Here is a 21,725-nt window from a genome sequence, read left to right on the forward strand (position 1 = left end):
AAAAATGCAGCGAGGTCAATCATTTACCAGTCTGCTTCTTAATGCGTGTGACCGCAGGTGGTACCGAGGGACATTGTGATTCATGCCCACTTTCAAAGCAGGACCAGGGCCCGGTCTGAGGCACCCAAACAACTGTCTTCTAATATTAGCACGGCTGTATTTCTGGATCTATTATAGTCTGTCCAGACAGATCCCATTGTAATGGGATCTTTTATTAAAAGATTAGCACTATCTCCTGCAGTTGGTGGAAAAAAATCTGTTATCACTGAGTTATTTGCAGTTGTGGGGAGGGAGCGGGCGGTGGGGGGAGCCTGAGGGCGGGAGCGCGGAGGAGGGGTGTGGGGAGGGCCGGGCGGAGGGCGCGGGCAGCCGCGGCGCACCGGCCCCTGACCCGGCACTGTCCGGGCATTCCTGTCTGCATACTTCGCAGTCTGTTGTGCTTTGGTGGCTCAGAAAAGCGAAAGAATCGAAATTAAAAAGGCAGCTTTTGAATAAACAATACCATTTTCCGTTAAGTAATCGGTTTGTATAAAAGGAAATATCGCCTACTCAGTTTCATTCAGCGGTGCCAAAAAATGTTATAAATGAGAGACCGCCAACTTTTCTAAGGGGCGAATAATGCCAGACTGTGCTTAATAAACTAGTGCCCTAGAAGTTCATTATCGATGTTGCAATCTTTTCTGATTCTGAAAGGAGACCGCCTACGTCGCCCCCATTCCTGTCTCGTCCTCCCGGGCTCCCAGTGAAAAGGCTGTCACTTGGGTACAGACAGCCCTGGGTATTAAACTTTTATTTGGCTCTTTCTACTTTTTTTTTTTTTTTTTTTTTTTTTTTTTTTTTTTTTTTTTAAGAGGGGAAGGAAAAAAAAAAAAAGAAAAAAAAAAAAAAAGGTTTGGGGTTGGTCGGTAGGTTGGTTCGTGGTTTGGGTTTTCTGGTTTTCTTTTTGGGGCGAATCCCGCAGAGCGAGCTGCGACCCCGCCAGCCCGTCGGAGGTGCAGGGACTGGGACTCATTATTAGCAGCCGCTTCGCCCACCCGCGGACATCAGCGCCCCCGCGCACCCGGCCGCGCCGTCGGGAACGACGCCGACAAGTGGCGCCCCCCGGGCAGCCGCGACCCCTGTGGGTCTCTGTCCCCCAGGGCGCTGGCGGCTCCGCGGGCGTGAAGGTCGGGACTTGAGCTGCCTCCCGCGGCTTGCGCTGCGCCAAAGGCTCCGGGAGTCTCCGCCGCGCAGGGACTATCGCGGGGCTGCGCGGGTGCGCGCCTGTGTGTGTGCGTGTGTGTGTGTGTGTGTGTGTGTGTGTGTGCGCGCGTGCACCTAGAGCAGATCATTGGAGAGGGTTTCCAGAAGGTGGAAAATGTCACCTGATTCACACTGAACTTTTTAAATCTCCCCACCCCCGAGCAGACACACACACACATTAGGAGACCGCCCACCGCAGACAGCTAAGACCCCCGTATAGATTTAAAGAGAGACTGCATTCAGAGCCTGACGTTCATTCAATAGAGCGATCATAAGCAGGCTGGCTAGAGCTCGCTCCCTCTCCCTAGTCCCCCTCACGCTGTTTCTGTGTCGCTCGCACTCCCTGCTACACTGAGGATGTTAAATCAGAGAATCCACCCGGGCATGCTCTTAATCCTGGTGTTTCTGTTCCACTTCATGGAAGATCACACAGTGCAGGGTAAGACCGGATTGTTTATTCGCAGAAATGTTTCTTTATTACTACTATTGTTTTCTGTCTTTCGGGAACGGTTTAGTTTGCTTGCGGTGTTAAGCGCCTCTCTCCAAGGTCCAACACGACAGAAGTTAACTGTGAGCATGGGATTGCTTTGGACCGAGGTGAGGAGGTGTAATTTAGAGTCCTTTTTGATCAGATCTTCGCACTGCTCTGCATAGGCAGAGGACAGATACAATGTTTTTTGGTATTTCTGTTATTATGCAGCATGAATGAAGTGCAGCATCTCGAGGGAACTTTTCTAGTCTCAGCACTCGAATGAGTGCTCAAAGTTTGTTGGTAATTTAGCTCAGATTTATATTTCTCCTGTCTGAAGGAAGGAGGGGTGGTGATGGGGAGCCCCACAATTGCAGATGACATTTTTAGAAACCAGTAAGTGGTCATATTTCGGACATTCCTCTAATATTGGGATTTTCTCCATACCACTCTTTCTCTTTCTCTCTCTCTCTCTCTCTCTATTTTTTTTTTTTTTTTTTTTTTTTTTTTTTTTTTTTTTTTGTGTGTGTGTGTGTGCGCGTGTGTGTGCGCGTGTGTGTGCGCTTGTGTGTGTGTGAATAAATATTGCTGCTGTAAAATCTGCGCTGAAGAGTATGTTTAAGTAGCTTGTTCTGGATATTTTTTTTTTCCATGCGAACAAAACAAATCCGAACCTGATATTGACAACTCTTAAGAGCCCTCTTTCGACACAGGGGAATATTGATTTTTAGTTTGGGGACTTTTTTCCCTTATCGTGACTGTGTTTCAACTACTAACTGGATGTCTTACCATTTCTTCTTTTATAATGTTTTTCCTTTTATTTTCTTTCCTCCCTCACTACTGAGCTAGAGCGTAACATAATCTTGTGTAGGCAACTGTAAGACGCAAAGCTTTATTTTTTAAGGGCGTTGTTTGTTCAATGATTTTTAGCGGGAGGGTAGTCTTCCCCCGCGCCCAGCGGCATCTCTAACTTGGCTGATCCTGACCTCTCTCTGCGGTACGTTCCCATTGGAGTAAGGAGGCAGGATCGAGCCCTTGGCTGGATTAGCACCGGAATCAATTGGTACTGAGTTGCTGGAGAAGTCACATTGGTTATTCACGAGAGACTCATCCCAACCAAAACTCTCCACCTAAAAAAGGGGGAGTTGCTTGGACTAATGTTCTTGGCTTGATTCCACAAATAACAGGGATACTAGTGGAAAAAAAACCACAAAACAAAACAAAACAAAGCAAAAAACCAAAACACACAAAAAAAAATTAAAAAACAACAACAAAAAACACAACACACCGACAAAACCTACTCTATCCGGTTTAAGGACAGTGTACTTTCCTCCGAAACGCTGGCGGGAGAGACGGCACCTATAACTTTTCCAGCTTGATCGATTTTTAAACTCAGTAGAGACCTCCTACTTTATGTGCCCTTGTATTTTTTGTACTTTGGTCACTTTATTGAAGCTCTGCTCACTTATTTTAGTGAAGGAAAGACATTGTTAATAGAAGCAGCAAAACGTGGAGATTTCGAAAGACTTCGCTAACAGCAAATGTTCCCAATTCATGCAGATTGCAAAATGGGCTGGGTCTGAAACTCTGTGCGGCACTAAAACAATGCTGCTGTGCAGCCGCGGTGAGGAGAGGGCAGGGGGAGGAGGGAATTTGCTAGCGCGATTTTCTTTTTATTCCCTTTTAAATGCACATCCTTTTCAAGTCTCTGTCACGTGCCGGTAGTGCTCCTTCTGCTCTACATATGGAATAAATACCTCCGAAAACTGCCTCGTCCTGATTTGATCGGATCTTTTTTTTATTTTTTATTTTTTTTATTTTTTTTTCCCTGTCTGGGTTTTTGTTTTTCTGTTTGCTCTTTTTTTGGGGGGTTGGTAGTTATTTTTGTTTATGTGTGATTTGGTGTGGTTTTTTTGTTGTTTCGGGCTTTTTGTTTGTTGGGTGTTTTTTTGTTGTTTGGTTGTGGGATAGGTTGGTTTTTTGTTGGTTTTTTTTTCTTTTTTTTTCTTTGATAGCTTTGGTTTGTTTTTTAAACTGCTCTTCCAAATGGGCCAGAGTAGCTGCGAGTTATGAAATGGGATAAATAAAGTAAACAGTCTAGTAAAAGTCATTGCAAGGCGCACGTGTTGTGTCTGGGTCACTGGTGACTGCCACTGACCCGACTGGGTGTCTCCCCCCGCCCCTGTCCCCGTCCCTCCCTCCTTTCTCCCGCAGCTGGGAACTGCTGGCTCCGGCAGGCGCGGAACGGCCGCTGCCAGGTCCTCTACAAAACCGACCTCAGCAAGGAGGAGTGCTGCAAGACTGGCCGCTTGACAACTTCATGGACGGAGGAGGACGTCAACGACAATACGCTCTTTAAGTGGATGATTTTTAATGGGGGAGCCCCAAACTGCATCCCGTGCAAAGGTGAGGGGGGGTGCTGGCGAGCCGCTCTCTGCTGAGGATCTGTTCAGGCAGAGACCGGGGTGGGGGCGGAGGAACGAGGAAGGAGCTGTAGGCTGAGGAGGGGGTGGGGGGTGGTGGTGTTGGGAGGAGACGGCAGAGTGGTCCTCTCCCTTCCTCGGTGGGCTTTTGAGGGGTGTCTTTCACCAGCCCCGCCATCAGCGAAGGGACCCCTATATATGCCCGGCCATCACGCACATAACGGGGAGGATGGGAGGAAACTCCACTCCTCCTGCCCTCAACAGTTGGGGGAATTTCCCACGAGTGTTGTCCCCTTCAGACGTAGAAAGGTGTTTTCTCTCTGCACTTTGGGGGTTACCGTGTGGTTTTATTCTTCTAGCAGTTTTGACACCAGGTGTGTTCTATATGCTTGGAACTAACATGGTGCCTCTTTCCTTCCATCAGAAACGTGCGAGAATGTGGACTGTGGACCCGGAAAGAAATGTAAAATGAACAAGAAGAACAAACCTCGGTGTGTTTGTGCTCCGGATTGCTCTAATATCACTTGGAAGGGCCCCGTGTGTGGCTTAGATGGGAAAACCTACAGGAACGAGTGTGCCCTTCTCAAAGCCAGATGTAAAGAACAGCCCGAACTTGAAGTCCAGTATCAGGGCAAATGCAAAAGTAGGTTTGCAAATCTAATCCTTTCTCCCTCAAATTCCAAGGGGTGTGTATCTGAGTGTAGGGAGGAGCTCCCACAGGAACCAGAGTGATGTTCCAAATGCTGCAAGTTAGTAACTAAACCACACTCAGCACACAAGGATGTAGCTTCATGGAGAGTTTCCCACAGTCTAGCAGCTCTTGTGTCCCACCAGCTACTGGGAGCCGGGAAGGTTTCCTCCAGCAGCCTGAGATACAAGAGATACTGAGTGCTCTTGATCATTTGTTTCATTGTGTCATCTATTCACTCCTCCCTGGCGCTCTGGGATCTCCAATTAATCACTGTGTGCTTCTGTTGTTTTTTTCAGAGACCTGTAGGGATGTGTTATGCCCAGGCAGCTCCACGTGTGTGGTTGACCAAACTAACAATGCCTACTGCGTGACATGTAATCGAATTTGCCCAGAGCCTACATCTCCTGAACAATATCTCTGTGGGAATGATGGCATAACTTACGCCAGTGCCTGCCACCTGAGGAAAGCTACCTGTCTGCTGGGCAGATCCATTGGATTAGCCTACGAAGGAAAATGCATCAGTAAGTATCTCAGTAGGAAGGGTAGACCTTCCTTGATCAGATGTTGCTGAGTATGGTGTGTGCAATTGGATGGATGTAGGGAGGGTTGGAGAGGAGGAGAGACTTCCAGCAGACTGGTTTAGCACTCCCCTCTAGGAAAAAGACAGCAAGGGTGAGCTTTGCCCCAGAAAAGATTGCAACAGGGATGAGGGAGTAGAGGACCCGATCCTGCTTTTTGTGCTATCACTGTGGGTGATGACATTAGTATCCAAGGGAGAAGTAGCCACCATAAAATAGATGATGACATTGTAGCAGTGTAACAAGGTCTCCATATTCAGTGGATCTGGATTCCTGGAAGCAATTGTCTTCAAGTGGTCTTGGCAAAGCTTTCCTTAACTTAATTGGAAACATCTGATCACTTTTTCCTCTGCAGAAATATTGCAGAATTTGGAGACAGTTGGTAGGTAAGGATAGGAAAATAATCTCTGTGCATCCTGACATTTTGTATTGTGATTTCCAGAAAGGACTGATAGTGAAGCCTGTTAAAAGGAAGCACCCTCAGGGCAGCCTCTTCCCCCCAGAATTATTGGGGGAGTCTGGGGGAGAATCTGCTTTCAGTTGGCATATGTTGAAGTGAATTCCCTTTCCAGTCTTGTAGACAACTACTCTGTGTGGGTTAGTTTAAAAATAATTGATTTAGAAATGCTGAATATGTTGGCAAATTCTGCACTTACCACTAATTTGAGGAACTGAATTTCCACTGACATTAAATGGAGCAGGAAGGTCATGTACAATAGTCAAATGTAATTCTGTATTCCCAGGGCCAAGCTCTGCTGGCACAGCTGTCTTTCCTCCCCCAGATATAGACAGGCAATGGTGTCCAAGGGACTACTTGCTTGAGCAAAATCAGCAAGTATCATCACATCCAGTGTGTCTAAGCTTTGTCTGTTCACAGTTCATAGGGGAAAGGAAGTTTGGGATTGTTTGTTGTTGCTTTTCTCTTCTCTTTGTCTTTTCACTTACCTCTATTCTTCTGTATGTATTTTTAGAAGCCAAATCCTGTGAAGACATTCAGTGCAGTGCTGGGAAGAAATGCTTGTGGGATTTTAAGGTTGGCAGAGGTCGGTGCGCTCTCTGCGATGAGCTATGCCCTGAAAGCAAGTCAGACGAGGCAGTCTGTGCCAGTGATAACACAACTTACCCGAGTGAGTGTGCCATGAAAGAGGCAGCTTGTTCCATGGGTGTGCTTCTAGAAGTAAAGCACTCTGGATCTTGCAACTGTAAGTGAGATTTTTAGCTCTGCAGACACTTAAGGCTTCTGAAGGCAATCACTAGGTAATGAAGACTTGCATCTTTAAACATAAAGAAAGCTTGATTTAGAGGTTGAAGATACTGTAAATGTGCCATATAAGTATGTCTGTATCACGCACACACTTTGGTTACGGATAAAATGCAATAGTTCTCCAACAGCCAGATGGCCTTCAAGTTGGAGTTTTGGGGATATTCTGAGGACAATTCATTTTGTCAGAAAAAGGTTGTCCTAGGACTGTAACTGTAGCAATTTTTTTTCCTACTTTGTCTGCTCTCGTGTGCTTCGCTGATTGCTTTATTAACACCTGGATTAACTCATAATTTCGTCCAAAAGAACAAGCTTAATGGTAGCACATGGGCACCTGGTTTAGCACAGTTGCCTCTACTAACTCTGAATGAAGGACACACAAGAGCGATTTGTATTTGATTTCAGGAATCTGCCAATAAAACCTGAGCCATTGATTCTCCAGACCTTTCTGCAGTTATGACTTCATAGATTATGTATAAAACCCCCTTATTCCATAACAGCAGATGCCAAAGAGCATCTCACTACAAGTCGCATAAAATGCAACGCTGTATTATGGCTGTTCAGAGGGCTTTGAAAACATGCACTGAGCTGCTTCTGCGCTGTTGTTGTCCTTATTTAAACAACAGCTCCCCTGTATTCCCCTATTTAGCCATTAATGAAGACCCAGAGGATGAAGAGGAAGATGAAGACCAGGACTACAGCTTTCCTATATCTTCCATTCTAGAGTGGTAAAAACCTCCATCACTATTGGAACAGCCATTGGGCACAAAATCAATGTCCGTACTGTAAATAAGTGTATGCTTATTTATTTTGGGGAGAAAAAAAAAAAAAAGTATACATATAGTTGAGTCTGGTAGACATTTATTTATACTGTGTCATGTTTTATAATTTATACATAAAATGTCTGGTTGACTGTACACCTTGTTTTTTTGAAGAAATTTATTCGTTACGGGAAGAGCAGTGTTATTTATTGTGAGGTCTCCTGCTTGTAAAGAAAAGCTTTTCTTTTTTCTTGTGAACTATACAAGTCCATTCCTTAGAGCTTACCCACATGATCTTACATCTCTGTTTTACTGATCTTAACTCTTTTTCACTTTAACAAACTTGCATGTCAGTTTCTGTTATGCTTATTTATTGGATTTTCGTTCTTGCTGGCTCTATACATAAAAGATCCCTCCAGTTTTTGTTTACAAGGAATCTTGACTGACCAAAAGGTGGTTGTATCTGAAAAGTATACTTCCAGGGTGCAGTGAGGAGATCTTTAAGGAAACTTCTTCCACTTCACTTTTATCTACTGATCACATCATGTACTGAAGTGATCTCCATGTGCTGAGCATATACAGTGTACTTTATGAATTCCAGACCCAAAGTAATCGGATTATGAAGGTTTTTAATAGCTACAGAGCTACCTGTAATAAGAATAAAGGTTTTATTTTATTTTATTTTTATTGTTTTATTTTTTGTGACATGCATGTTTTATCAGGTGTTTCCTTTAAGATGGTCTTGCAGTACCACTTTCAAATTTTTCCCAATCAGTGTGTCACTAAAAATTATATCAAAGCTTTATTAGTTCAAGTTTCTTGCTTTTCACAGTACTTTTTTTCTGATGGAATTTTATATTTCCAAACATGGCAAGTTAAATATAAATTCATTTAAATATATAGTTTTGTACTTTTTTACCATGTAAATGTGCAATGTATATAAAAGTTATAATGTGTATTTGTAAATAAATGATGAGTGAAAAAATAAAAACCAGAATTTTCCCTAGAGGCAGTCCTCAGCTTTTGGTTCTAAAGCATCTTGGTTCTCTGATGCAGAGAAGCCATACTGGTGGTTAGAAGAGAGGAGGCTTGTGCATGGCAGGAAAACATGCTGTTTTAGGCCAAAGCTTTCAGATGACATTGATTCAAGAAGCCCTTTTTTTTTCAGACAGAAGCAATGTCTCCAGTAAAGTGGTATTAATTAATTTTAAATCCATGTACAGTGATGGAGGAGAAGAGACTTGGCCTTCCTGTTTCCTCATCCAACCTCTGAATAAAAAGTCTGTCATTTTTTGAATGTCTTAAAGTGCTGTATTTCTAAAAGGTTTTGAATATGCCTTTGAATGTCTGTTAAACTTCAGATCCAGTCACTGGGGTCACAGTTGTATTGACATTTAGATGACTAATAGAAAAAGTAAAACATGGCTTACTTGCTCATATTCAAGATGTATCAACAATTAATACGAAAGGCAATAAAACCTGCTCCCAGCAAGCCATCAAAGAGCAGATCGCTGGGAAATTATTTTCTCCCAAGAAGGTTAATTCAGAAGTTCTTGATGACCCAATATTTAGACTGGTCATACTTTCGAGAATGGATAGTAGTACAGGGAACAGAAGAAAAGTAACAGTTGTAAGCACAGCTGGGACCAAAATCCTGTTTTATTGTACCTGAGTTCTCCCGGATAAAGTCCCACTTATCAAAATTTGTCTATCATACTGTATAAAACTTAAAAGCATACCAAAGTACCTTATTCTACAGTGGTTTAAATTCTTTGTTGAAATGAGGTCTCAGAGCAGTTGATTTACCCACTTTGTTTAAATATAAATAGTATTTGAAGGTGTTCCTGCTATATTCTTCTGTAGCTTATTTACTATAAATTCTTAAATTGTTATGGATTGTTTGGTACTATTCAAAGCAAATATAATTTATTCATCTATGAATACTATATCTATGAGTAAAAACTATAGGTTTTCGTTTGTAATATTGTATTCAAAATAATAGCAAAAAACCCCAAACAAACAACCTGTCCTTCATCCTCCTATTGCTTCATTTAGACAAGTAGTCTCTTTGGAAGGAACTACGTAGTGAGAGGTATAAGGTGAGCAGGATTTTGGTCTCCTGAGGGAACAGAACCCACAACAAAAGATAACATGGGCAGAAGAACAAACTAACTGGAAAATTTCTCAACTAATAAACACATGTCAATGGCATAGAGATAAAATGTTGAGTATATGTGGAGAGTATTAGAGGTATTTTTACATTCAGACTGGTGCCAGGTACTTCATTTCCAGCAAAGCTACATTAAAAGACTGGTTTTAATTGTGAATATATTTACATGTCTTATTTACAGAGAGATTGTAGCAGAGCAGGATTTCTGGGTTTTCATTTTATGTTCTGCTGGTGATCACAAAGTATATTTAAGAAAGTCACTGTCAACAAAATTCTGAAAACCAACAAAAATGTTTAAAAGTTATATTTATGCATGTACATGTATGTGAAACAGCGGCAAATAAAAACTATATAATGTTTTTGCTGATAGTTACCTAAAAGTACTGCTACTGCATTTCCCATTGCTACTGTTATTTCTATACAACTTAAAACCTTGAAACATACCTTGCATCAATGAGTGCCTGTGGTAAACAGGTGAGGCATCTCCTGAAAGGCTTCACAAGGTAGGCATCTTCTGAGCATGCCTAACATACATCAACCTCCTCGTGAAGCTCAAGACACCCAGAGACTTTCTCCCAGAAACATGTCCAGAGGTTGTGGCAGGACAACAGCCAAAGTTTACATAATTCTGTGTTTGTAGATAAGACACTTGTTCATGAAGTGAGGGATACAGGTTTGCTGTCAGTCTCATCCTGAGGAGATTTTTTCCACGTCCCAACAGTGCATCCCTCACAAACCCAAGTTGAAGCTCAGGTTGGAGAACTGTCTGTCATGCTTGGTGAAGCCACACTTCTGTATTGGAGAGGAAGCAAGATTCACTGAGAGACAATAATTTGCAACCCTAATAGGTGTTCCTTTTGAAGAGGAAGCCCCTGTATTCTTGCCTCAGGGGCTGCCTACACATTTTGCATCTGTAATTGAGTAACATACATAAATAGTGCTTGAAGAAAGGGCCAGAATCCAGATTGTCTCTCTTCCTCCTTCCCCTAGTAGGTAAGTGCCTCCATAGTTGAAATATCAAAAAATATTTAATTCTCTGTTCAAATCATTCATAGTTCCAAAAGGAGAGGCTTTACTTTTTTCATCCTCTCTTCAAGGCTAATACACAAGGAACTTCCTTGGAAATATGAACTTAATTCCCTCAGTCTAAGGAAGGTGCTTTTACCTCTTTGCTTGCTTTCTGCCTGCTAATGCACCTCAACTAAAGTCACATTCCAAGCCTCCCAGAAAATTTCTAACAGCTGCTATTTCTTTCTTTTACGACATGGAAATGTTACTTCTCTTTCCCTCCAAATGGGAATCAGGTGAAATTAAATTTCAGTATACAGTACTGTTCTTTAGGCAGTGACATTTTACTATACATGAATCACCAGCACAGAAACATCTGTATCTTATCCCCTCAAAGAACTAGGATTCCAAGCTTCCTGGTGAAGCATATAATTTGTGTGTAGACCAAGGGGTTCACAAGTTATCAGATTTTAAATTCTTAACTCCCTGAAGTTAAGTCAATTACATTCCTTGTTTGACGTTTCTGTAATTCCAAGGCCTGCCTGACCCATTATGAATGCTGCAGGTAGTATGTGAAAAGTGGTACTGAAAAAGTGTATTCACAAGATAGGAATTTTAAATTGTTAATTTTTTTTCTGAAAAACATGAATCCATAATGGGCCTTAGTTGCTGAATTTTGCTGATGCTCATTTGGGAACATCTATATAATTAACATTCATTCATTACTACTAAACAATGTGGCCAATTAAATTATCACACAGTGGAGAAATATGACACACAAACAAGGCACAAACCACAGCATTTCACTCAGAGACTGATTTGGGGTTAAAACCACACTCATATTCCTGTAATTTACTGGTACATTATTTTGATGTCTCAATCTTTAAATTTATTTGTTCAACTTTATCATGGACTTGAAGAGCACCAATGTGACAAAAAAATGAGAAAGAGCTCTGGAGTTTGGTAACAGTTGATCAGACATACCAGATGCTACAGGATGAGTTTACCAAGGTGGTCCAGTGTAAATCTAAATGTGTTAAAGGCCCCTGAATTTCCACCAGTGCCACTCAGTAATAGCATCTGAACCTCCTAGTGCTTCAGTGAGTTCTACTCTATTTAAATACTTAGAACTCCTCAAAATAAAACAACAGCACTCACATTCAAGAAGTAAATTTTAGTCATCCAATGTTAAAGACTTCTGAAATGTTTAAAAATTAATACTGGAACTGGTTTTCAAAGCATGTTAGAAGTCTACAGCAAAAGCATCATTTAAAAAAGAAACAACAAACATTTTTACCTTTTATAGAATGGTTGTATTAAAAAATATAGTTTTATATATGAGAAACAGTTTTAATACATTTTCCAAGATCCCTTGGAAATTTGGGATGCTCTTATTCAGATAATAGTGTTCCTATCAATCTGCTGCTGAGATTCATGTTGTGTACTTTTAATTTTAAGCTTCAACCACTTTGTATTTTAAGAGGTTCATGGGACTGGGTTCATGGGGTGGCCATTGTTGGAAACGCTTAGAAGATACCAAAACATGATACCATCGGATTTCCCAATTAGAAGCATTGCTAAAAGTGGTCACAGATAGGTAGATAAGCCAGATAGGTAGCTATGCAAGTTCCTGGACAATGTAGGCAAAAGTGGCACTGGTGACAGTGAGCCCAGAGGAGGCCCACCAGGCTCAGGGCCTGAAGCACTTGCCCTGCAAAGGGAGCCTGAGGGACAGAAATTATTCTGCCTGTGGAAGAGAACAGTGTGAGGGCTCCTCAGAGCAGCTTTTCCCGCCTACAAGCAGGTCCTTGTATAGGTAGAGCCAGGCTCTTTGTAACAGTGCATGGTAGCAGGACAAGAGACAAATGGGGGTAAGTGGAAACAACAGCAATTCACACTGAGTTTAAAGGAAACCTTGGTTTCCCACGTGGGCAATCAAACAGATAATTTTCTGACATCTCTTCCAAGCTGACTTATCCTATGAAAAGGTATGTCCACCCACTCAAAAATGAGAAAGTACTGTCCAATAAAAAGAAACAATTCCCTCAAGAAATATTGAAGGAACAAGCTTATCACCACAGCTGTTGGATGCAATTGTCAGCAGGGATACAGAATGTTCCTTCTTTAATATGTCTTTCCCTTACACAGTCCTTAAGTGATCCTAAAATTTCCCATAAATACTATCCTCCCACTGGTTTTAGTGAAACCTTTTGCTGTTCAAGAAATGTGGTATCTATTCACTAGAAATTTCATTCTGTGCTGAGTAGAACGTGTAATAGAGATAATGTAAGCAAATGAAAAAAATGAAATGCAGTTTCAAATTACTGTATTGTTCAGAATTGGAGTTTTTTATTTCTTTTAGGACTGACAATAGCTCTCAAAGAGACAATAACTACTACCAGCTAGATTGGTCAAGACAGCAAGGAAACTAAAAAAAAAACAAAATATCCAAAACAAGCCCTAAGGCAAGACACTTGGAAAAATAATGGATAATGCCCACTGGAGCAACTAAAAAGAGCCCTGCAGGGATGTTTCCCATAATGTTTTCCAACATACAGATGGTTTTGCTGGAGCAATTGCAGTCCTTGTTTCAAATGGTGACTCCACCAAAACTGCAAAAAGCCCTAAATGCTTGGCATAAATGATATACAAATATTGAATATTTCCACATTTGGACTGCAACTTTAGAGAAATTAGTTTCCATTAATTTTACGAGAAAGAAGAAAGGGACTGATTTTATAAAGATACAGACTCAGAGCACCAGCTTTACACAACTTGCAAATTCAAGAGTTGCACTTCCCAACCCAGCATGCCTGGAAGCTGTGACAATTAGTTTATTAATCTCCCTGGCATTCTCCACTTAAGGGCTCTGATGGAACTTCAGCCTTAATTGAAAGGCACTTGCCACTGTCAGCAACCTAGCAAGCGGCACTACATGTGCTGATGGGGCAAAATTTAGCCAACGCCCACAGCTGAAGCCTGCTCAAAACCTTCATTTACTATTTGGAAGAAGGGCCAGAACCTGAGGTGTTAAGTTGCAGGCTGTATACAGTAAAGGTAGTGTAACATATAGACCTGACGATATAAATAACTTTTTTCAGAAGTGGTTCACAGATAAACTGCAAGTTAGTAAATAGCTGTTCATCTCTAACTGTGAAAAATATATGATGAGGTTTAGTGTGATCTGTTTGTGGTATCAATACCATTTCATCTGTACAGGTGGGTCACTGTAGTGTACTTTTAGAGCCACAAATTCAGATACACACTCAGGGCCTTAAGAACATTTGGGAGTAAATCTTATTGCTTCCACTTACCACTCCCCAGTTCTACTCAGTAATGACTCAGTCGGGATCTAGTTAATGAATTTCTGGGAAAAATCATTAATTAATTAAATAAATAAATAAATAAATGAAGTGAAGGGTTTCCTTTTTTATAACATTTTTTTTTAAATCTTTTTTGCCTCCCCTTTTTTTGTTCTCTTCAAAATGAGACATAGCACTTGCAAAACTGGGAGAACTGGAGGACCAACAGAAAAGGAAGGAAAATTGAAGATGAGAAAAGATCCCAGGAAAAGAGAAATACCATTATGCTAAAACTTGTATTTAAAGACCTATAAACCATGAGCCCATTTTTATCCTTCCTTCGGAGGTACTGTTAATGCTGTGAACACTGAAGTGCCATCTACTGGTATATCTTGTGCTAATTAACCATGTTTGTAGCTAGGAGTCCACCATGGGACATATGAAAGAGGAGAGTCTTCTCCTCTGCCACTAACTTTTTGATGACTGTAACAGACCTTGCTTCAAAAGTTTTATAATCTTCCCATTGTACACTGAAGATATGAAGATTTCGTAATATGTATGTTTTCCCAATCTGTGCAAAGCTCTTTGAGATCTGGTGGTAGAATGATCTGCAAAACAATTAGGAACTTCTGCAGCGCCACTTCCACATTCAACTCAGCATTTCTGGACAAGATGCTAAAAAGTAAAGTGGGAGACACAGAAGAAAAGGAGAACAGAAGGCAGTGGAGTAAGAAGAAGGAAGAAGAGGGTAAAAATCATTAGAAGTTAAGGAGGAGAGTTGATAGAACATAGAGTAAGTGATTAATTGCTAAGGACAATACAATTTACACTACAGTTTTAGCAGATGTGTATTTGTTGCTCCAGCTGTGGGAACAGCAGACTTTCCAGATCTTGTTTCTGACACACAGTAACTGTGAACTGTGCAAATAATGTGCAAATAATAAATCTAAGCAGCACCTCCAACCTCTGAATGAACACAAAAAAGAGGGTCATATTTTCAGAAGTGTTAGCACATATTTGTCAACACCAAACTTTGCTAAATAGCACAAAGGAAGACTACAAGACAATGGCAAAACATACCCCAAGCAGTATCTGAGCTTGCAAGTAGATAACATTGTTTTGAAAATCTGACTCATGTTTAATAGGTAAGGCCTCTAGGGATGTCCAACTGTGCAGGGTCTTGGACAGATTGGATGGGTTATTTTTGCTGATGTATTTTCTGGTTGGTATGTTAATTTTTTCAATGTGTTATAGAGCAGATCCCAAGTAAGGGTCATGACCCCACTTGGGGCCCACAAGCCTGGAAGTGAAAATGAAAGTGGGGTTGTGACCCTGGAAGTAGGGTTGCTAAGGAGAAACTTTGGGAGGCACTTATGTTGTGCTACTAGGTGAGACCCCTGCATGGATGATGAGTTTAATCACTGCCAAGGGATAAAGTTTTTAACAGTGCCAATATTTCTCAGAGACTTAAATCTCACTTCTGATTGATTTACTGCTGGATTCAAGTAAAGGTCTCATGTACATAAAGAGAGATTTGAGAATTAAATTCAGAGTTGTGTGTACTACATCTTGAAAAGATCAGGCCCATCACACAGTGAAGATACAGTTACCATTTTCTTTAAAATATCCATTGGTAGCTGCAGTCTACTGATTGGACCGCTCCCCTGACAATCCTTGGCCTGAACAAAACACACCCCCCTCTGCCCTTTCTCAAGAGGGTGATCTTTCTGCCAGGGCATCATTGTGGGATACAGCCAAGTTTATGGGTTTTGCCACACTCTGCAGGGGAAGGGCAGGCTTGTCCCTAACCACTTGCATAAGCTTCAGGCAAGGCACAAGTACATTTGGTTAAAGAAAGGGTCAGTGTGTTGAGCAAGCATGCTGCATAAAACAGGATAGCCACTTTGAAGACTAAGTCCGTGCATTCTTCAAAGAAGTGGCAAAGATACTTTTTCTAAGAACAGATCCTATGCTTGCACTTCAGAGGATAAAGGTTCATTTGCCAGTGCACACTCATCCAGTGCCACTTCAGGCACCCTATGATATCCTCATAGGGTTCACAGCTGCTGTTCCCAAAGGAGACAGTTCTTCCATAGCTCCTGTGTCATATCTGACAGCCCCATGAGGAAGCCTGTAATACCCTAATGAGTTTCAAATGGCACAAAATTCCATTGTGTATAGGAGCCCTTAGGCTCCTATGTCATGAGAGTACTTCAGAATAATCAAGAAAAGTACACATAAAGAGAGTTGTATCTCATTCTCATAATTTCTCGTGCTGTATGCACATTTATTCCATTCTCAAATTATACCATATTTTTGAATTATGACTACAGTTTTCACAGCAGCATTCAACAATAGTTCTGATTTTTACCTAAAGAAATATTTTGTAGTTACTAATGGAACATTTGTGACATGCAGCATGCCTTTTCAGTAAGTGAAGAGGTATTAAGGGCTTATTTTTGGCATGTCTGTTTCTCATTTATTAGTAACTTGTATTGATTTATACCATGATTAATTATTGATGCAAATATTTTACCCATATTTTTTGTGACAAGAAGGGAAAAAAATGCATGGCTGTGAATAATCCATACAATGCTGTATGTAGCCCAAATTCCTCAGTGAGTATCAGATATCCTCCTAGTGTCCCTAAGTGCTGGATTTCACATTTAGATCTCTGAATTAACAGATGTGTACAGGCATATACAGGCAGAAAGCTCCTTCTTGATAGTACATCTGAGGAGGCTGATAGGCACTGTTTATTTTAACAAAACTGTGGGATATCTTGTGAAACTTGTTCCAAATCTACTAATATCAGAATGTTAATAATCAATACAGAGCTCAACTTCAAAGTTTGTTATTAAAGCACATCTAAAAAAGATAAGTGTACCCACTGTAATATGTTTAAAAAAAAAACCCAACCATGACTTTGAGCAAAAGCTCCAGAATATCAAAACCATATTTTTCTAATGTATACAATCCTATTAAAAAACACATCTTATGCATTTTTGCCTGAATGTTTCAGTACATGAAATCTAACACATTTCAAATCTACTTATGCAAATACTAATTATAGAAGTCATTATTATCAATACTGTAAAAAGAAGAGGTCCCAGAAAGAAGGAACATAATTTATAGCTTGTAATATCTGAGAACACTGGACATTTCAGATCCTTTTATTTTCTGTGTTAAAAGGAGGGATTGTAAAACCATTTTCAAGCTTTTTTTTCATAATCATGAATGCTAGAAATACAGTCTAATATGAAGTAGAAATATAGTCTAATTTGAAGTGCAGAATTCTATACATTCATATCATGCAAGAACTTGAGGATTTTAAGAAACAAAACAAATACTGAAAAAGTTATAAAGTTATAAAAAATTTATAGTCATAAGAGTCAGCAGAGAGGACTTTATTTATTCAGAACTATCCTGTATCTGAAACTGAAGCCTTGTCTGCAATTCAGAACACCTCTTTTTCTTAGTTTTGCATAGGGCAATCATTTCCCTCAGTCAGAAATTATAATTCTAGTTTAAACATATTAAACATCCTTCCGGTCAGTGAAGCAAAAATCTTCTGCAAGAGTGTCAGAATACCTACGTCTGTATTAGGGCACTGTGAAGCACAGCTATAATGATGAAAAAATTTTCTCCACTAGCAAGCATAATCATGTCAGTAAAACTTTCAAGTACAGACCAGACCTGAATACATTATTTCCTGAAGAACCACAGAAACCAAGCTGACATTCTGGATTTGCTTTTTCACAGGAGCCAGTAGCCACAGCTGCTTATTAAGTTTTAATAGCTACAGTTTTCACTACAGCAGTAAATCATATAAGAATGTATCAGTTTTTATACATATATAATAAGACCATATATTATTATACGTCCTGTAAAATGTACTTAGCCTGAAAGCTATGTTCTCATTCTTTGTTCTGATGAAGCTAATAAGTAAGAAAAAAAAACCAAAAACACAGTACTTTGACATATCTGATCCAGAGAAGAGCAAGACTTGAATATGTCTATCATTGTGCAAGTCTTGTATTTTCTAATGAAAGTCAAAATATTTAAGGCATATTTTTCAACAACTCATGGAAAAATGCTTGCACATAGTATTTGCATATTCAGACCAAATAATTGTCATTACTTGCACACTCAGTCACTCAGTGTGCTGTCTGAGGTAGATTGGCTGCACTATCACATGGACAGAATCCTCAAAACTTCCTTGGAATTCACAGAAACTACAGACGTGGGGAAGGTGGCTGAACAGAGTAGAGGGAATGTAACAACTCTTGTGTATTTTCAGAAGGGTGGATAAACAGTCCTCCTGCTAGGTGCATTATTTCCTCCCTTTTCTCCCCAGGTTACAGAGCAGCACTGTTGCCAATAAATAAACTTAGCCTGAGGAAGGAGGTGTAGTTTTTCACACTTCCATCTCTTCCATGAAGGCAAGTACCCTAAGTCACTGGGTTTGGTACAAAGAGCTGGGTGGGGGTTTAGGTTACTGAGCTAAAAGGGACCCTGAGCTGTCTGCTGAGGCAGGAAGGGATACAGCAAAAATCTGTTGATTACACAGCTCTGATAAACTCAGCAGAACCTCAGCACAGGTGTGAAAGTGCAGGGTGAAATTGTTATCAAGGCTCTTGGCAATGTTTTGGTTCAGGCCAAACCTCTCCCACAGTTCAAAGTTGCATTTCAGGGATTCACACAGGGCGAGGATCCTCCCCAACAAGAAAACAATTATAGTCAGAAGGGCATCAGGGCTAGTCTTATGGACATCGGGCTTGCCATCCCAGTTAGCTTCAGAACAAAGAACAGTGCTTAATCCAGTGTATTCACAAACCCAGCCTTCAAAGCAGACCTATATGCTGCATGTGTGAAACTCCTTATTATATGATCTAGGAATTGCTTGTATAACTTGCAAGTGGTGGAATGACATAAAACAAAGTCACAAATAAGCTGTGCATGATACTCATCTTAATTCTCTAGCAAAGTCATACGTGTAACAACGTGTCTATGTTTCTTACTCCTTTATATGTACTACAGAGGTTCTTCTTGGACAATTAGGGAAGGGAGACAGTAGGCAAGTGAATATACTCCATTAAAATCATAATATGCGAATAGTGTACAAGTAAAACAATAATACCAGAAAATGTGCTTGCTATTAAAATACATAGGAAAAAAAGATTGATTTGAATAACTTGAGTGAACTTCACAATCTGTGTTTCTGAACAGGAGAAATGCCAGATTTGGAATAAGTAGTTGCCTTCAACTTCAATAAGAAGTTGCCTTCTGTTCTCCTGCACAGAAATGCAAACTGTGAAGTTCAGCTGAGCTATGCAAATCAGCTTGTCTTATGCTTCCCTTACTAGGGAATTCTGCCTTGATATTCTGAGTATTGAACTACATAATACAACCTCAGTAGTACAAGGAACCACTTACTTCAAGAGTGAAGACACTCTCAGTAAATAATTTCTTAGAACAAGTTCTTTCATGCTTAAATTAAAGAGCTGCACAAATACAGCTAGGCAGACAGAAGCAAGGAATGAGAAGGAATAAGATGCTATCAGACACAACTCATGACTTTCTGACATCACTAGGAATATACCAGGTTCATAGCTCAGTCTGAGATACTATGGGATGTGGACAGATGATTCACACTTCCTTACCTGTATGACAGTGATCTAGCTGCATGAAAAGAAGTTACTTGACCTACTAAGGCTCTGTTTTAGAAAGGATCACAGAAATTTTTACAAGGTGAAATAGCAAATGCCAAAACATATCAGCACAAGACAGAATAAAAAAATGCATGATAATAAATCACATTAAAATAGATATATGGAGTACTAGTCTTGCCAAGAGAGTAAGAGGATTTAAATCACAGATGCTTATGTGCCTTTGTTTTTATTCCAGAAAGTTTTTAAAGCAGGTAATTAAAAGCTAACTGCTCATAGCACCCTAGTGGGGAGAAAGCACTCTAATTTTCCAGAGGTAACTAGGCAGAGTCTAGTTACTACCTTCATACTTCAAAGCATTAAGATAATTGCCTTGTCTGGATTCAGATTTTACAGATTTAGCAGCTATGAGTTGATCCACTGGGGGGAGAGGGAAGGCGGAAGAAAACCAAAAAGAAACAAAAACAAAAAAGAAATCAATGGAACCACAGTTTCTGAGCCTTCACTGCAATGCCAGCTGCAGAAATATGCATTGACTTTGAGCATCCCGGTTAGGACATGAACCCAGTAAGATAAGCTGTTCTGTAATTCTTTCATTGAAAGAACTTTGTGTTTTGGGTTGAAGTTTTTGAGGGTCTCAAATAGGCACCAGAAATTTGGTGATTTTTAATGTATTTTGTAATGTAATGATTTTTTCCCTGCAAAGCAAATAGGCATCAGTCTTAGTAAGTGAAATCCAGGCTCCAGCAACATAAGGGTAAGCAGTGAGAAAGGCACAAGTAAGCTACAAAATAGTGAATGTTGGACTTTTGAGGCTAGTTTTAGCAGTGTGATTCACTAAGATTCATTAATTAATCCAGTAGACCTAAATGCAAGTAAAGACATCTGTGGTTAAATGATCTTTTTACAATTCGAAAATAAAGTCTTGATCTAACTTACTTGGTCCATGCACAGAAGAAGACAAGAATGCCTTATTGTTTCTATTGACATGAGGCTTTGTGGGCCAGTTGCATTTTTGACGTGATCTCTAATTCCATCAAGGTATCTAAACTGCTTGTACACCCTTAAAAGATACAGTCAGTAAGTGCTTAACCAGAAGAGTCACACCCATCCTTACAAAAAGCTCTTTAAATAAAATAAAATAAAATACCACCTATGTTTTAAAAAACTTTTTTTTTTCTATATATAAAAAAATAAGGTGAAAAAGATGAAGATCTGTAAGGTTACTACAACCATACTTCAAAATAACGGGTTTTTTGGTTTTGTTTTTTCTTTTTGAGACGTTTGCAATAAAAATCCATAAAGCCATGGGGTTTTAGCTACCAGAAAACAGCAGTCCTCAAGTTTGCAACAGGTTTTTAAGTTATAGTAGTTGTATTCTTCTTCTGGAAATCTATTGTCAGTACCTGGTGATAGGGGCATCAGGTGCCTAGGATATTGCAAACAAACGCATCCTTTCTCCAAATATTTAGGTAGAATGGCGATAAAGGATCTTTTGTGATTTCTTTCTGCTGACTCCTCTACACCTACTTTTGCTATAAAAAGGAGGATGACCTGTGCCAGGAAAAAGCATGACTTGGTGAGTTGTCAAAAAGGGAATGAATAATACAAAAACAAGAATAAAATTGGACTAGGCTAGAATCAACTTCCAATAAAAACATTCCGTAGGAAGTCTGAGTTTGGAGCTTATTTTTCCATGAAAGTATTTAAACTTTCACTGATATTTAGACTTGCATGTATACTCCCAATGCTGTCTTTTTCTATTAGTAAGCAAAGGTTAGCTTCTGTCTTACATACTTCAGCTGGCTGACATAGCAAACTGCAGAAGTGAATGACATTCTGGGAAACCACTACCTCATAATTCTTGATTCTTAATGATCTGTCAGAAGAAGTTCAGGTTCCATGATACTGCCCTAAGATTATTACTTATAATGACAACCTCTGACCAGAAAATACATAGCATTCCGTCTATTTTTGAGAAGTGCCAGGAAAGTGATACTAGCAGCTATGGGCTTGCTTAGAAGACTCTAAGAATGCAGAAAAGTTCATAGCAGAAAGCAAGATAAATATAAATAAATAAATAAATAAATAAATAAATAAAGGAAAAAAAAAAGAAGCCAAGAAGACAGAAGTTAAATGCTAGACATAAAT

At 40.0% G+C, this 21,725-nt stretch overlaps 1 protein-coding gene across 3 annotated transcripts; it reads left to right on the top strand.

Annotated features, from left to right (window-relative positions):
- The first annotated feature begins 1,408 nt into the window (after positions 1 to 1,408).
- On the top strand, positions 1,409 to 9,975 carry FST (follistatin). 3 transcript variants are annotated; one of them, XM_071731879.1, is made up of 6 exons: positions 1,409 to 1,681; positions 3,926 to 4,117; positions 4,559 to 4,777; positions 5,122 to 5,346; positions 6,375 to 6,605; positions 7,314 to 9,975. In XM_071731879.1, exons 1-6 carry the CDS (start codon positions 1,600 to 1,602, stop codon positions 7,394 to 7,396), a joined length of 1,032 nt encoding a protein of 343 aa, XP_071587980.1. In that variant the 5' UTR covers positions 1,409 to 1,599; the 3' UTR covers positions 7,397 to 9,975. The 3 variants fall into 3 exon arrangements, with proteins under 3 accessions (XP_071587980.1, XP_071587981.1, XP_071587979.1); XM_071731880.1 differs by having other exon boundaries at positions 6,375 to 6,530; XM_071731878.1 differs by lacking the exon at positions 1,409 to 1,681 and adding an exon at positions 2,340 to 3,335.
- Positions 9,976 to 21,725: the final 11,750 nt, after the last annotated feature.

The sequence above is a fragment of the Heliangelus exortis genome, chromosome Z, assembly GCF_036169615.1.
Source record: "Heliangelus exortis chromosome Z, bHelExo1.hap1, whole genome shotgun sequence".
In the NCBI taxonomy this organism is placed as follows: Eukaryota; Metazoa; Chordata; class Aves; order Apodiformes; family Trochilidae; genus Heliangelus; species Heliangelus exortis.

What these genes read in the sequence shown, in the direction of transcription:
- FST (XM_071731879.1), top strand. Translation starts at nt 1,600, where the DNA reads ATGTTAAATCAGAGAATCCACCCGGGCATGCTCTTAATCCTGGTGTTT. An exon ending in GGAAGATCACACAGTGCAGG is followed by an intron (nt 1,682 to 3,925) that starts GTAAGACCGGAT and finishes TTTCTCCCGCAG; the next exon opens with CTGGGAACTGCTGGCTCCGG. An exon ending in AAACTGCATCCCGTGCAAAG is followed by an intron (nt 4,118 to 4,558) that starts GTGAGGGGGGGT and finishes TCCTTCCATCAG; the next exon opens with AAACGTGCGAGAATGTGGAC.